Raw genomic sequence first — 15,083 nt, forward strand, 5'->3', positions numbered from 1 at the left:
AAATAAATAAAACAGGTCAAAGTGTTCAACACCAATCAATCAATCAGTCAGTCATTGATAACCGGCATCTTATATGTTTATCTTAACCGATATACTGAAACAATAACATCTCCCCCACCCACCACCATCACTGCCATTGCACAAAGTAATAATAAGTGTTACTTCCTAGTTACCTTAGTGACAATATTGTCACCCAGTACTGTATATTATTGTTCTCCATAGGGTATACTGTACAGAGAGTTTTATGTATCTGACTCCTGCTCACTAGGGGCTACTCTGCAATATGGCTCCTTAAACCTCAGACTGTTAGCAGAAAGATGGAGGGGCTAATGAGTTTGACTGAATTTTTGCTAGATTCTGTTGGTTATTTACAGTATACATGACTATTTGTTTGGTTGTTATGGTAGAGACCTGAAATACATGTAATGGGTCAGACCATCTGTTCAGGGAAATGTGATATGATGGCATAAAAATGACTAGGAGATGGTCAAACTTATCTCCACATCAGGGGGGATAACCCATGTATGTCTTGTTTCTTATGTTCATGTCACACCCAATCTTTCAAATCAAAGTGATATGTGTGACTTATGTTGTGACTTGTGTCATTTAGTCTCATGTGATTGTTCATCTTTCATTTTCACTGAATAACATAGTAATTTTATGCTGATTGACATTATATGAACATTATTCATGTAGATCTATACGTTACTTATTTACTACTCAGCTGAGCTATTTATTCACCATACAAGTTCTTATTCACACATTTGTACTTTTTTGTTTTAATAATGCGATAAGCTGCATATGCCTCAAAATACCCTCTCTTGCAAAGCACTGCACTGTATGTCCTGTGGAGTTTGCATGCATGTTCTAATTCAGCTTTGTTGAGCTGGGTGTATTAGAACGTTTTTGTTGGAAGGTTAGCGATTGTACTTCGAGATGCAAGGCAGTTTCACCCGCCCCATCCCCAACTCCGCCCCCACCCCACCCCCCACCCCAGCTCTGCACAGCTTCCTCCACTATAAATCTGACCATTATCTGAGGAAGATTTTCTTGTGTACAGCAAATAAATGAGAATAAATAAATATGAGGGGGGGGGGGGTGTAATGCTGACATTTTTATTTTTTTACAACCAGTACCAACGTTTCTCAAGCATTATTTAGAATGCAGACACACGGGTCACATTTCTTATGGTTACAATTCTTATGTTGGCATAATACATATTCATACAACTGTAGAAATATTTGCATAAAATGAGCTATGGAATTATGAGTGTCAGTCATATCGTCAGTGATATGGATTTTTAAACATGGTGGAAAGACACTTATAATAACTGAAGCAATTGAAGTGATCAGATTTTCATATATTTTTTTATGAATGAAACCAGTTAATTAACAGTAATTACATATGTCAGAACATGTGGAACAAATCTATCAGCTCTGAGGATGGAGACCTAACTCATTGACAGAAAACTTGCTCCTGATTTGTTGACAATTTTTTTCATTACCATATTTTTATCTGATATATGCCCAGTATTTAAAAACATTTGTTTAGAAAAACACTGTAATTGTTATGTGAGGCACATACATACAATATTGATGCATTGAAAGGTAAGTACATCACTAAACCATCTGTGTCACTTGTGTTGAGTTAGCGAGGGTACTGGCACCGTGCCTGACTTGATTGTACATGTAACCAAGCAATTACACCCGGATACAGTCAGGTTATTTCCTGTCTAAAATTAGCTCATTTGTTTAACTTTATTCAGACAGTTGGCTGTATTTGAATAATCTAAACATGCATGAGCATCTGTGCTCAGAGTGTGGTGGATTATTGTTCTCTGAGGAGAACTAGAACAAAGAGAATATATTATGGCCATACAGTGAATAGTCCATGATGTTGCAGACCCATGTGAGTGACATCTCATGAATATGTATCTCTCTGAAGCAGCCTCTGCCATCCATGTTCTGGGGCCCACAGCTGTGGGTATTGATTTTTTTTTTTTTTTTTTGCCTCCCTGAGACCAGAGGGCCTGGGGTTCGGTAATATTCATAGGGCTGGTCTAATGATAAATTCTTGGGCTGGGGGAATTCTGTATTGTGTATAGGCTTGGTGTTATTGGTTTGGTGTAATGCTGGTGCATGGCAAGCTATCCAAGCTTGTGTTAGCAGCTTACAGTGCCTGGCTGTAACAGTGGAGAGTGACTGGGGCTTTAACTGGGTTGTGTGTGCTTTGTGTGAGAGTGTACATGTATACCTCTAACCTGGGCAGTTGATGCATTAGGGTGATATAGTGGCCACAGAGAGACAGTGAGAGCGTACCCACAGGCCTGTGACTGCCTCACTCACCCACCCAGCTCAGCCTGCACCCGCTGTCCGCTCCCCATTATTCCTGTACTTAAGCTGCTATCCACCACTGATCTGTTTGATGAGACACCCCCCATATGGTTTTACTTGTGTTTAGCTGAGCAGTTTGCTGCAGGAATCCCTTGTGACTAGTTGTGGCTGGCAGTTTTACATACTAGGGGATGTGAGAGAGGAGAGAGGGCGGACGAACAGCGAGGGGAATCATTTTATCCAATCAGGATCAGTCTGGTGGTTGTACAATCAAGCACGCCGACAGCCGGCCGGCCAGTTATTTTTGTATGGAGAACCGTTATTAGCATTGTGACATTTAATGCATATAATAGGAGAATTGTTCACGGCTGGTGGACTCCAAAAGCTAAGGCTCTAGCTGTGTGTGAGTGTGAGATACAGTCTATATGTTCACACCATAAAACCACACAGCCAGTATACACACACTTATATGTAGGAGGATTATATAAAATAGGAAGCTGCCCTCGTGTAGAGGTCACCCAGATTTGATTTCCCACCAGACGGAAATTATCTACACAAGGTTTTCAGTTACTAAGTGGATTTATCACTACAACAACAACAGCAGCAATGTCAATGAGCAGTCGAACGCCCGTTAAGAAGGTTCCCATTCACTTACAGGTAGGTTAGTCTGTATGCTGATCAGCATAATTTATTACAGAACATGTGATCTGCTGATATATAATTAAATCAGGATGCTTGTTTGAGAGTGAGCTCAATTAAGCCTGATTTGTATGATTGGTATGATTTTGTGCAGAGCTGAGCTTCTGAGCAATTCAACTTGCTCTGATAATCCTAACCATTCAAGTGTTAATAATTATGTGTCTGATGTATTAAAAATGGTGATGTATTATTGTGATCAAATATACATGTTAATGTATTAGTGTGTTCAAACACACATGTTGATGTATGTATTGCAGGCTTGCATATGAGTGGGCTCTAGTTGTGTGCATTTAGGCCTATGTTGTGATGACGATATCAAAAAAGTTACACTGTTACAGGTGTATAAAGTCTTAATGTCCATGAAAAGGAGGAGCTGACCACATTATATTGATTTTGAACCGTTCACGTCAGCATTCAAAGATGTAGGTCATGCGATTACAAGGTCTTGCTGCTCCCTTCTGAACCGGCTTGGCACGACTTCTACTTGCACGTGGATCTGAGGTCGCCTTTGTTTAATCTGTCATTAATGACTTAATATAGGACTTTCCAGCAAAATTTAGACTCTCAGGATAAATTAGCAGTGCAGAGATACTGTGGCAAGAGGATTTAGGCTAGGAGCGCTAATTAGGGTAACACTGCAATACAGCTAGAATTAAAATTTTCATCCTGAACTGAAAATTGCTTATAGGGATATACAATGCATGAAAACAGAAGTTAACATTGGACATTCAGATTTTACAGCTAGCATTGGATGTTACAACAATAGGGTCAGATTTTACAACTAGCATTGAAGTGTACAGCTAGAGATTACTAGGATAGACATCGCATGTAGCCAGGGGTGTAGACATTCTGGGATGTGTGTAACTCATGTGGTAGGCTCGTATATGTACACATGCATTAGTCATTTCCCGCCAGCCCACAATAGCTGCAGCTGTGAACATCTTAGTTGAATAGAATCATTGGGTGTGAAAGACGTTGTACTTATAGATGTACGTAAGATGACGTTTAAATACTGTGCATTCTAGTGTTGTATAAGGATGTCAGGACTTATATTTATACTCCATGCGACTATCAACCTCATTGTTGTAATTCACATTTTAAATTCAGTGTGATATTTATAAAATATATTAGTGTTTAGATTATGCATTTTTAAAGAGTCTATAGATAAAGTTTTGGTGTTTTCTTGGCTTTACGCAATTTATGTTCAAGCCCCATTTAGCATGTATTGTGGGACAACCAGATGTATGGCAGAAGAAAACCTAGCTGGTAGAGTCTGATAGAAAGTTACCCACCACACCTTGCCAGGTACCTGAGCATTGGTCTAACACTGCCCTGGTGCAAATGTCTGTGGTGAATTCTGTCTACTTAAACTATCAGTTACTGGGCTGTTTTGCCTGCCAGAAAGTGACTAAGCACACCGGAACTAGTCCAAGGCATTCATCTAAGTTAGATTGGTTCCAAAGTAGCATTCGTACTAAAATCTTAACACAAGGTTTCAATTAGCCTTGGGTTTTTTTGCCAAGTGTCTGTTAAGGTACAGTCACTTGTTTGGTTCAGGATATGTATTTTTTTCTTTGTGTGTCAGTGTTTGTGGGACTCTGACTATTTAAAGGTTACTTTTCTGCTAGTCTGTTGTTATTGTGGCGCTCTCTTTCGGTGCAGCGCTAAGTATAGGGCAAATCAGATAGTATCTGTTACATTGCACTCTAGACTATGTGCATCAACAACCTGTTGGAATACTACAAAAGAGCAGGCAAACTGCATGTTTGTCCCAAAGCTGCCATACATGTACATGTACATTATATGAGGTATTTTTATTGCAAATTGCATTATAAAATTATGGAATATTTGTAAGAATCTGAAGGAAAAGAAAATAACAGTGGTACCTAGAGGGAAAGAATTAAAATATAAAATAAATATCAGGTGGAGTGTTCTTGATGTAAACTTCAAGATAATAATGTAGTTTTGGAGTGATTTCTAGTTTAAAGTTGCAGTGCAGTAGCTACACAAATCACACATGACTGAAATATTATAGAATCATTGTGCACACTTTAGTGTTTAACCCTGGGCACCTTGTAAGTTGAAAGTTTTAACCATTGTGGACAGACCTGTGCTGTTGAAATAAAAGATGCATTCTTGTTAACTTCAGGTATATGTAATTAGTACCAAAATAACCTGTGGATACAAAACTATACAAATTTTTTCCTGGCCCTTTGGGCATAGAATTAGGAGATGAATTCCAGTTTGTCTGGTTGTTGAGGATTATATTTTGAACTTTTGCAATATGTTAGAAATTCAAATTTAAAAAGCTACTGATGTGGAATGAGGACATGATTTTTTTGCTTTATTCTTGTCTGTAAACAATTCTCATGTATTGTGCATGATGATATCCTCACTAATTAAACCATCCATCACAAAGTAGCTTTATTCATCTCTAAACACCAAACTCCTCATAAGCTGACAGACTTGTGTGAAGTTTTGACACAACTGTCGCTAAGAAAAACCTGTTTTCTCTCATTTTTGCAAAATATGCGGAGTTAAGAACTCAGGAATTCTGCTGTTTTTTTTTTTCTCATGATTGATTTCACCTGTACTTCTTCCAACATAATAATACCTGTCCTGGTCCATCTGTTACAGCATAATGAAGTATTTGGTGGTGGAAGGGTGAGGGGGATTTGAGTTATACAGGAGTTCAATGCAAGACCAGCTGTGCTCCTGCTGACACATCACCAGCTACCACAGTCATAAGCTCAGCACACTGCTACCAACAGCTTGAACTGTAATTGTACATGCAGTAATTGCCAGTAATGATGAAGTCTATATGTACCTGTGACACTGAGGGTAGTGTGATGTTGTGTACATATTATTTCATGCATAAACTGTACTTCACCTAAAACTTGTTGTGTAAAAAGGCACTTCCTATAAAACACCTAAACATATACTTTTGATAAGAACACTTTGAATTTTTCTAGTAATAATCTAATCAGACAATTAACTCCAAAGCGACCAATGAAGGTGGATGAACCAATCAGAATAAAGCAAAATGTGTCAATTGAAATATGCAAGACTTTGGTGGAATTGCATTAGATTTAGATATCTTTGTGAGAGCATTTAAATGTCTTTGTGATCAGTAATTGAGTGATTGATTGACTCATGAATTGATTGATTTTAGTCAACATTATACACATATTATGCATGAATATTCTGTGTGCATACTCTGCAAATTGATCAGAAACACATGTATTATAGCTACAAGTACCTTAACTTGACTTTTCACAGTTATATGAATGGGAGCAAAGTTTGAGCATTTAATCTCACAGGGCCGTCAGAATTGAAATGAAGCAGACACATATCCTGTCATACACAGTCCATATACACTGTATTCAGCAGTCTCCCATGAGGCTAGATTTATCTGTGAATGTCTCAAGACTGAGATAAACCAGATATTAGTGTGTATGTTTTCCTATAAAATATTTTGGTTTGGTCTGCCTTGGTGTCACAGTCCTAGAGGCTGCATGGGGCGTGACTGTAGCTGACAGGGAGATAGAGGCCAGAACCAGGGCTAAGGGCAGCCTCAAGTGAGTGTATACAACCAGTAATAAACTCACCATTGGAGTGTGTAGCCCGGTAAATTACACCAGGACAACCAGACCAAATTACCTTCATGGAAACCCATAGCCTGCCTCAAGGCTGTGGTAAGGCCACACCGAGTTTATTTCTCGCTACTTGACTGACGAATTTGGTGGATTGAGAATTTGCTATCAGCTGATAGATTGCACTGGTTTTGGTGATAACAGGCATTGTTGTGTATTGTGTCAGCATGGCCCTTTACCAGGAGCTTGTTGATTGCATAGGCCTGTTTCTAACACAGTCCTGGTATGACTGACGTTTTCAGTGCAGTAACTCCTGCTGCCCATTGTTATGTATGCCTTGTTTTCATACTTCCACTAGAGAACAGGATTAGAGTCATATCACCGTTCCTGTGGAAAAGCAATTTTATTGGACACACACACAGGTGAAAACTTGTTACTTAACAGTTTTCATTGAAGTAATTTTCTTCTGTAATACATAGTTGTGGATTGTTATGATCAGTTTGTATATTAAAGGCCATTCTGAATAGTTGTGTCAGTTCTCAATATTCAAGAACTCTAGGCTGTAAAGTCGTTCTGACAGGATAGCTGGATTGTGTTTCCCTGTGACAGGTTAATGCTGGATTATTCAGGATTAAGTCTCTGTGGGGGATAATCCTTCTTTCTTCTGATTTGCTGATTATCAAATTTAATGATGTCTGAAATTATATAGGAAATATGGTGCTTATGATTTTGGACACTTTGCCAAGCAGTGAATGCATATTGTAATCTGGACGTCATGACTAGCTAACACACGCGTACAATTTGGGTACATAACCAAACAATGAAAGTGAAGCCTTATGGTATTCTTCCCTGTTCTAATTTTTTTTTTGCACTGTGGGCTCTCAGACACAGATATATCTCTATTTATTTATTTATTTGGTTGGTGCTTAATGCAGCACTCAAGAATCTTTAACTTAGGTGGCAGCAGCCCAGTGTATGGGTCGAGGCATATACATGTATGTGTGTTATACAACAGGCTAATGAGTGCTAAACTTGTCATTTAGTCATATTATGCCACATGAGCATGGAACACCCAGATTTGCTCAGGCATACATTCTCATCCATGAGACTGAGGCTCAGATATCTGATATAGCTATTGGTGGAAACCAGGCTACATCAAGTGCAATATTATCTCTAAGCCAAGGACACACTACAGGACATACTGGTCTAAATTTATGTGTTATTCAGATCTGCTCTGGCACATTTGTTACCTGACCAATCTCACTATGAGGCTAAAATTGGTTATTCTCATGTAGTGCAACTCTAACTTGCATGTAGTACAGTCACACTGATTCATCTGCATGTACTCTGTCCAACAGAAATTACATTAGCCTTAATTCTTAACATTTGACCAGAATAGCATAACTCCTGTTGTATTTTGAAAACATAATGAAGAAGGTAGGTAGTGTCACCTAAGGCTCTAAAATCAGTTGCTAGCATTAGTGGTCCATGTAGGTGTAGATTGAGAAGAACTGATCGCACTTTTTTTTCATCTCAGTATACCATGTCTCTTGTGCACAGTAAAGTTCTTTCATTTGTTGTTTATGCTGAATAGCATGTAAACTTCTGCAATTGTGAACAGTGGTGGGAGTAAATCTAATTTGTGACCTGTTTTCAGGAGGTTGACACATGCACATTCCACTATCTAGTTGACATAGATATTGCGCTTTCTCACGCCTAAACATTTAGCATTTTACTCCTTTATCTTTAATTAAGTTGCCTGAATAAAAAAGATGGCATTGCTGCTACTATAATTAATGACTAGTAGAGCATCTACTGTGTGCGTGTGGAAATGATTGGGTCTTAATTAGTGGAAGACAAACGACCTTCACCTGGTTAAGTGTGATGACAGATTGTTCAGTTGTACTCAGCACCATGCCAGCTAGCTAATGGCTCATTAATATCCAAACTGTCTCCCCATCTTTGTACTTGTGTTGCTGGGGAGAGCCTGTCCCAGTACATAAGACAGATCAAAATGCTATACTGCTTCGGCAAGGGAGGCTGGGGAAAATGGAAGAAACTTTTTCATGAATATCAAAGTCAGCCAGATATTGCCTAGTGTGGTCTGTACAATGAGCTCAGCAGGCACATATTTATTGATTTCATTGGAAGGCAGGATGATATCCTACTGGAGAAATCTGAATATAACACCCAAAGGACAATTTTGGATAAAATTTTTGGGTTAATACCATAATAATAATGTTGAAGAGCTTTTAAGTCATTGGACATATGTCTGTAACATAGGGAAGCAAAACGCCTGCATCAGTTCTTGGAGTGGAATAGAAGCTTAAGGGAAACATATATCCCTAGATTCCGTTGGTCAATCAGAACAGACACTAAAGCACAGAGTATCACATTTAATTTATGCATGGTTTAATCGAGATCAGGTCAACCCTCTATTCACCTGATGGTTGGCCAGCTGATGAGACTTGCCTGTTTTGTGTATTTTAGAGAAGCCTACTACTCTGTTCTGGTTGATATATTACAGAGGCAGGGTTTTGGAGCACCACTTTCTCCCATGTCAGTTTGTGGGGAAGCTTATCACCCTCTCCACCCAGGCCAGATTCCTTTAGGCTGTGTCAGACCTAAATATACAGAAGATGCAGATGATGAAGATCTGCTGCTGCTGCTGCTGCAACTGCTTGAGATTCCACAATGTGCTAAGTTTTAACTGTAAGGAATGCAGCTTCCTTCTTGTATACACCATGAGGTGCAAGATGTTTGCTAAACCAATGGCACTGCCCTGAATAATGGTATCTGTAATGTGCAGGTTTTGAGTGTGGCTTTTTACTTGCAGTCATGATCATGTTACTCGCTTAATTACATAACAGCCTGCCTCCTACCAGAATATTTGAAGAAACCATGTCATTTCATCAGTTATGTCATTTCTGCTGCCCATTGTTGAAATGTGTGGCTAAACTTAGACTTTACTACCTGCCAAAATTAAACCATTGTTTGTCGCTAGTTTCTAAGGCACCAGTAGACCACAACAGCTCCATTGCATATATTAACAGCCAACATGGCGTGCATTCTGCTCATATTCATTTATATGATTGTCTCAGAGATTCATGTTTGACATGTACAAGTGTCAAGTACATCTGATTCATTTGGGCACTTCTTTGAGTTCCATAATTTGGGCTAAAATTGAAACATTGTCAAACTGCATGTATCTTTAACATTTGGCTACATGTGCAATTTAATAAAATGTTTGAGATGTTTTTAAATCACACATTTTAACCATCAAATTAAAATATATTTTATCAGATGAAGATATTTTTAAAACTTTGAAAAAATTTTTTAATTTTGAAGTTTGGACTTTTTTGAAAGGTAGGTTCCAGATCACAAACCTTTTATGGGCATGAAGAACTGACTGGATATTTATATGCATGCATTTCCAGTTCTAACATATTATTGTCCACTACCATTTCCAAGATACCTTGGACATACATGTTCTCTGTGACCAACAGAATAGTGTAACAATGCCTACTGGACATTATCAGTTAATTTACTCATTCCAAGCCACTTGTCTGGGTTTATCCACTGGCTGAAGACATGGTCATCTGGACTATCTCATCTTCAGACCAGTGCTACCATGTTACCATAGTGACCATTACTATCTGGTTACTTGGGTGACTGGCTGACATGTTCCATCACCAGCTGAGGAATCAATGTAGTGGAGTCTGTACAGCAGTGATTGTCCACTCAGACCTTAAGGAATCAAGATGCGTTCTCTGGTCTGTGTGACTGACCAGAAAGGCAATGTGCAAAGACATAAAAGTTCGCATAATGTACACCCTAATATGGGTGCACTAGAATGCTCTGGTTGTCTGCTGATGATATCGATGTTTAGTCTAAATAGAAAAATTTAGTCTCAAAATGGACAATTTTGTATGTCCAGTTTGGCCAAATCGATGTTGCTGTTGCTTTTCAAATCTCCACATGGACTATAAAATAACTGTCCTAGCAGGTAGTAGATGATACCATGGACTGTTTATTTACGATTATGATGGACATCAGCTGTCATAACTTTTTTATGTGTTAATTGTCTGCACGACTAATGTATCCATCAGTTGCTTAGCCACTCGTGCTGTTTATTTACTTGTTTATTTGATTGATGTGTTACACTGTGTTAGTCTTAATTATTGATAAAAATAATAATAAATAGTTTAAAAAAATCTTGATTATTTCAATACTATTTTTTCTATGGACTACTGCTTTCAAAAATAAAAATTATAATAGTTAAAATGAAAGCCATGTATGTATACATGGTTGTTTATATCCCATGTACATGTAGTAATGGAAGATGGTCTACCAGAGTGTGTAGCTCTGTGTGTAGTTTCATGCTGTGCGCCCTCTGTGAGTGGGTTTTTTTTTCATCTCTTCATAGTATTTTTTCTTAGGCACCAGCTTCTGGTAGCATATTTTGTGGCAGCCTCTTTGCTCTGAGGTTAAACAGTTATTTAGAAGGCATTGCCCTGTCACAAAGCTAATGCCTTTGCCAACAAGAAATTTAATCTCCTAGTTTCTTAACTTGTTATTTTTCAAAGTTTACTAACTGGGTTAAGCACACAGTTTTATATTTGACATTTGTTTTTGTGTGAAGTGGCACGTTTATCACAATCCTCCATGTTTTACAAAACCTTCTAGTCAGGTTTGTTACTATGGTTATACTCTGGATATTATTGAGTGAAATATTTGACAACTTCAATTTGTCACTTTTTTAAAAAATTTTCTTTCTGTCAATAAAAGTCACTTGAACTATGCTTTCAAATTACATATGTACATTTTCAACATACCTACACTGAAAGAAAGGAAAAGTCTTTAATTGGTATGCATTTATCTTTTAACAAAGAAAATGATTCCTGTAGGGTAATGCAGATGGGGGGGGGGGCAACTGTTTGTTAAATGGATTTCATAAGTTTGAAAAAGGAGGTAACATGCAACAACTGACATGAACCCACCTTTAACAAAAATGCATTAGCATAAAACACTCATTTTTGGATATGTGGCGTACTGTGAGAAGAAATGCTATTGTTATTTCTCATCATGGTACTTAATCATGTACGTCAAACTTTCGTTTGACCAGTTGGTCTTAATAACCTAACTGCTCATCATGTAAGCAGCTAGTGTGAGCAAATCACCTGGTCAATTGGGCATTAATAGTTCGCCTAATAGCCTGTAGGACGACCATTACCAGTGACCAGTAAGTGTTGATCATTTGGGCGTGTGCCTATGAATATACTGATGAGCACAGGCCTGACTTAGCCATGGTAACTGACATTTGGCACTTAAGTGACAGCAGTGGAGAACTGACTGATCAATATTCTGCCAGCTGTAAGAGAATGGGTATTGTGTACACTGGAGTGTAAGAACCACATACGTTATGTGTACGTGTATATCTATTAATGGCATCTATTAATGGCATATAGGCTATAAACAGACAGAATAAATCTGCTGAGCACATACATTTGCATATATAAATATTACAGCTGATCTGATTTGTTGCAGTGCATTATAGTGTCATTTGTTGTAAAGTACACATTTGTGTCTTAAAATTTATTTATTTATTTCATTGGTATTTTACGCCGTACTCAAGAATATTTCACTAATATGTCTGCGGCCAGCATTATGTTGGGAGGTAACTGGGCAGAGCCCAGAGGAAACCCACGACCATCCACGGGTTGCTGGCAGACCCTCCTATATATAGCCGAAGAGGAAGCCAGCATGAGCTTGACTTGAACTCACAGCGACTGCATTGGTGAGAGGCTCCTGGGTCATTATGCTGTGCTAGTGCGCTAACCGACTGAGCCACGGAGACCCCTCGTGTCTTAAAATAAGGCAGGGCAAAGGTAACAATACTAGATAAGGGATATAAGCATTAATGTTTAAATTTGTTCAATGTTTATACAGAGTGTATTATGTCGAAATAAATCACATAGAAATATTACAATAATATATTGTAACCACATCAGTTCAACACTCTAAATATTGATTCCCCTCTCTTTTTCTTCCTCATGGAATTTAAGAAACTGAAATATGATTTTGTATTCAATGATTATAATTAGGGTCAGGCCGTTGTGTGTTTTGCTCTTCTTTGTGGTAAATTTATGGAAGTCTTTATGACTGCATTTATTTTGTACCTCCTTTTATCTGTTCCTGTTTACTACATATATGCCCTATACTAGAGTATGAGCTTCATATAGCTTGTCCTGGCCTGGATGTGGGCTGGTCTCAGCAAACAAGGGTACATTCACCAGTACTCTCCTTCCTCTTCTAACTGATACCATAATGTTACATATGGTTTCCTCTCCCTGCCTGAGAAAGCCCTGTCTACCACAAGTCACTGGCGGGCCGGCTTAAATTTCACACCGTGTACACATGTTAAAACATTTCCCAATAAACCCCGCCTTATATAATGTATATATAGCCAGGGCTTTGAATGATTTATTATGTACGATTAAGAGATTATTTCCTAGCTCCTGTATAGCATGTTTGCAGGCATTATGAATTCTTACCATCAATATAGATATAATTGCATCATACAACATGCATGAAGATGAGTGTAAGAGAGCAAAATGTCTGAGTGTAAGAGAGCAAAATGTCGAGAATCGGTACTTGTGTTGAAATGTGTAGCAATTTGCCCTGCGTATGCCTGCATGCTGATTTCTAGTCAGCAAATTCAGATTTACATCAAGTCAGGTAATAAATGGACTCTTGATTTTTAGGCCCAGGATAGGCCTTTTGCATACATGTAAATATTTTAAAGATTCATGGGGTGAGGCTGCCTGAATCGTATCTAAAAGAAGATACCAGTATCCATGTTACATGGCCTTATGCATGTACATCTAGATGTTTACACAGCCTAGGAATCAACATGTATACCAAATGAGTTGTATACTGTGTACAATAAGCTCAGTAAGACTGTATGGGATAGGGTCTAATATTACATGTATTGTTATTCCTGGTTCTGTCCTTGGAATTTCATATTGTTGTTGATAATGCTTTTATTCAGATAAAGAGTTTTTTTCCCCTTATCAAATTATGTGTCTAGATTAATAATAGGTCTCAGAGTTTCTGGGGAGCGTTTTGTGCTCAAATATGTGCATACTGACAGGCTGAGGCACAAATGGCCTAGCCCCTATTTTCATCATAATAAAGTATTGTCATCAGCTGTTCACATGTTAATGGGCAATTGCTGACTCAGATGATAGCAATAATGTTATTCACATTTGTTAATGTGCGTGTATCAGCTTGGATGTATTATATATTGCCTTTGTAAATGTTTTCCCACAAGTAATTTCCAAATGGCACATTTTTATCATGTGACATTTTCCGCACGCTACTTTTTAACTATGCATGATTTTTCCCACCTGAAGTTTTCTAGAGTTATAATGCGAACTATATAAAAAAAATCAATATTGAAACTTACTACATAGGGTAAGATAGATATACATCTAAAACATTAACCTGTTTTAGATTTAAATATGTTTAACTGATTTAAGGCAGCAACTTTTAAGTAAAAAATAAAGTGTGGAAAATATCAGTGAAATGGCTGGGAAGGAGGGGATTTCTCTTGGTGAGGGACGGGGTGCTGATGCTGATTGTAAAATGAGGAAAATGTTTGTCCCCTAGGCATCTGTTGATGAGAATGTGATGAATATTATATCTCATTTGTCATTATGGACAGATGTGTGTAGTGGTACAACTAGCCATGCTGTGTCTGTGCTATAGGATCTGATAGCAGTGCGTACCTGGATATTCATCAACAGAGTGATGTTATGACTGGAAAGGGAAAGTACTTAACATCTATGTGTGTGTATGTGGAGTAAGCTGAATACAGCATGAAGGGGGGGGGGAGTGGTGGCAGTGCTTCTGGGAGGGGGGGGGGATATGTGTCATAGCTAGATTTACCCCCTGTTTAAGCATCAGACTTCGTGTTGACTGACACCATGGCTGCTTTCAGCTGTCCATATTTTAACCACTAGAGTATCTAGTTTATTTCTATTACATAAGATGAACACACATATACTTTGAATTGAATATGAAAATAAATCTCCAGTCTTGATCTATGTTATGGACGCTACGACTGTTCATCTGGACCTGACAATTTGATGGTCATATCATAATATACATTATATGCTGCAGCAGCGTGATATTGAGTCACACCTTAAGTAAGTATGGTCTTGTAATTATTCCACCTTTTCGCATGTTTGCAAGGTGTTTATTCAAGCATATTCTGAAGGCATTATTCTTTTTAGACTGATAAAATTATACTTTTTGTGCAGCTGTGAAATCGGCCAATCCAACCTATGTAGTTTAGTCTGCAAAATCAAATTAAAAATGTACATAAATTACACTGAAAGTTGTTCCTTCATATGCAAAAGGGCTGAGGAATGATGGTATTCTCTCCACTATTTTG

General features: G+C 38.1%; 1 protein-coding gene across 6 annotated transcripts in view; it reads left to right on the top strand.

The window, feature by feature from the left end:
* The window catches only part of LOC135466489 (dihydropyrimidinase-like), a 55,137-nt gene that overhangs the window by 16,622 nt on the left and 23,432 nt on the right, over positions 1 to 15,083 (top strand). The window contains exon 1 of one of the 6 annotated variants that reach the window (XM_064743997.1): positions 2,241 to 2,990. The exons of the other annotated variants lie outside the window; for them this stretch is intronic. Coding sequence (XP_064600067.1) covers positions 2,940 to 2,990 — 51 coding nt within the window. The 5' untranslated portion in view covers positions 2,241 to 2,939. Of the gene's footprint in view, positions 1 to 2,240; positions 2,991 to 15,083 lie in introns of those variants that run through there. 6 annotated transcript variants of the gene reach the window in all.

Source organism: Liolophura sinensis, chromosome 6 (assembly GCF_032854445.1).
Source record: "Liolophura sinensis isolate JHLJ2023 chromosome 6, CUHK_Ljap_v2, whole genome shotgun sequence".
In the NCBI taxonomy this organism is placed as follows: Eukaryota; Metazoa; Mollusca; class Polyplacophora; order Chitonida; family Chitonidae; genus Liolophura; species Liolophura sinensis.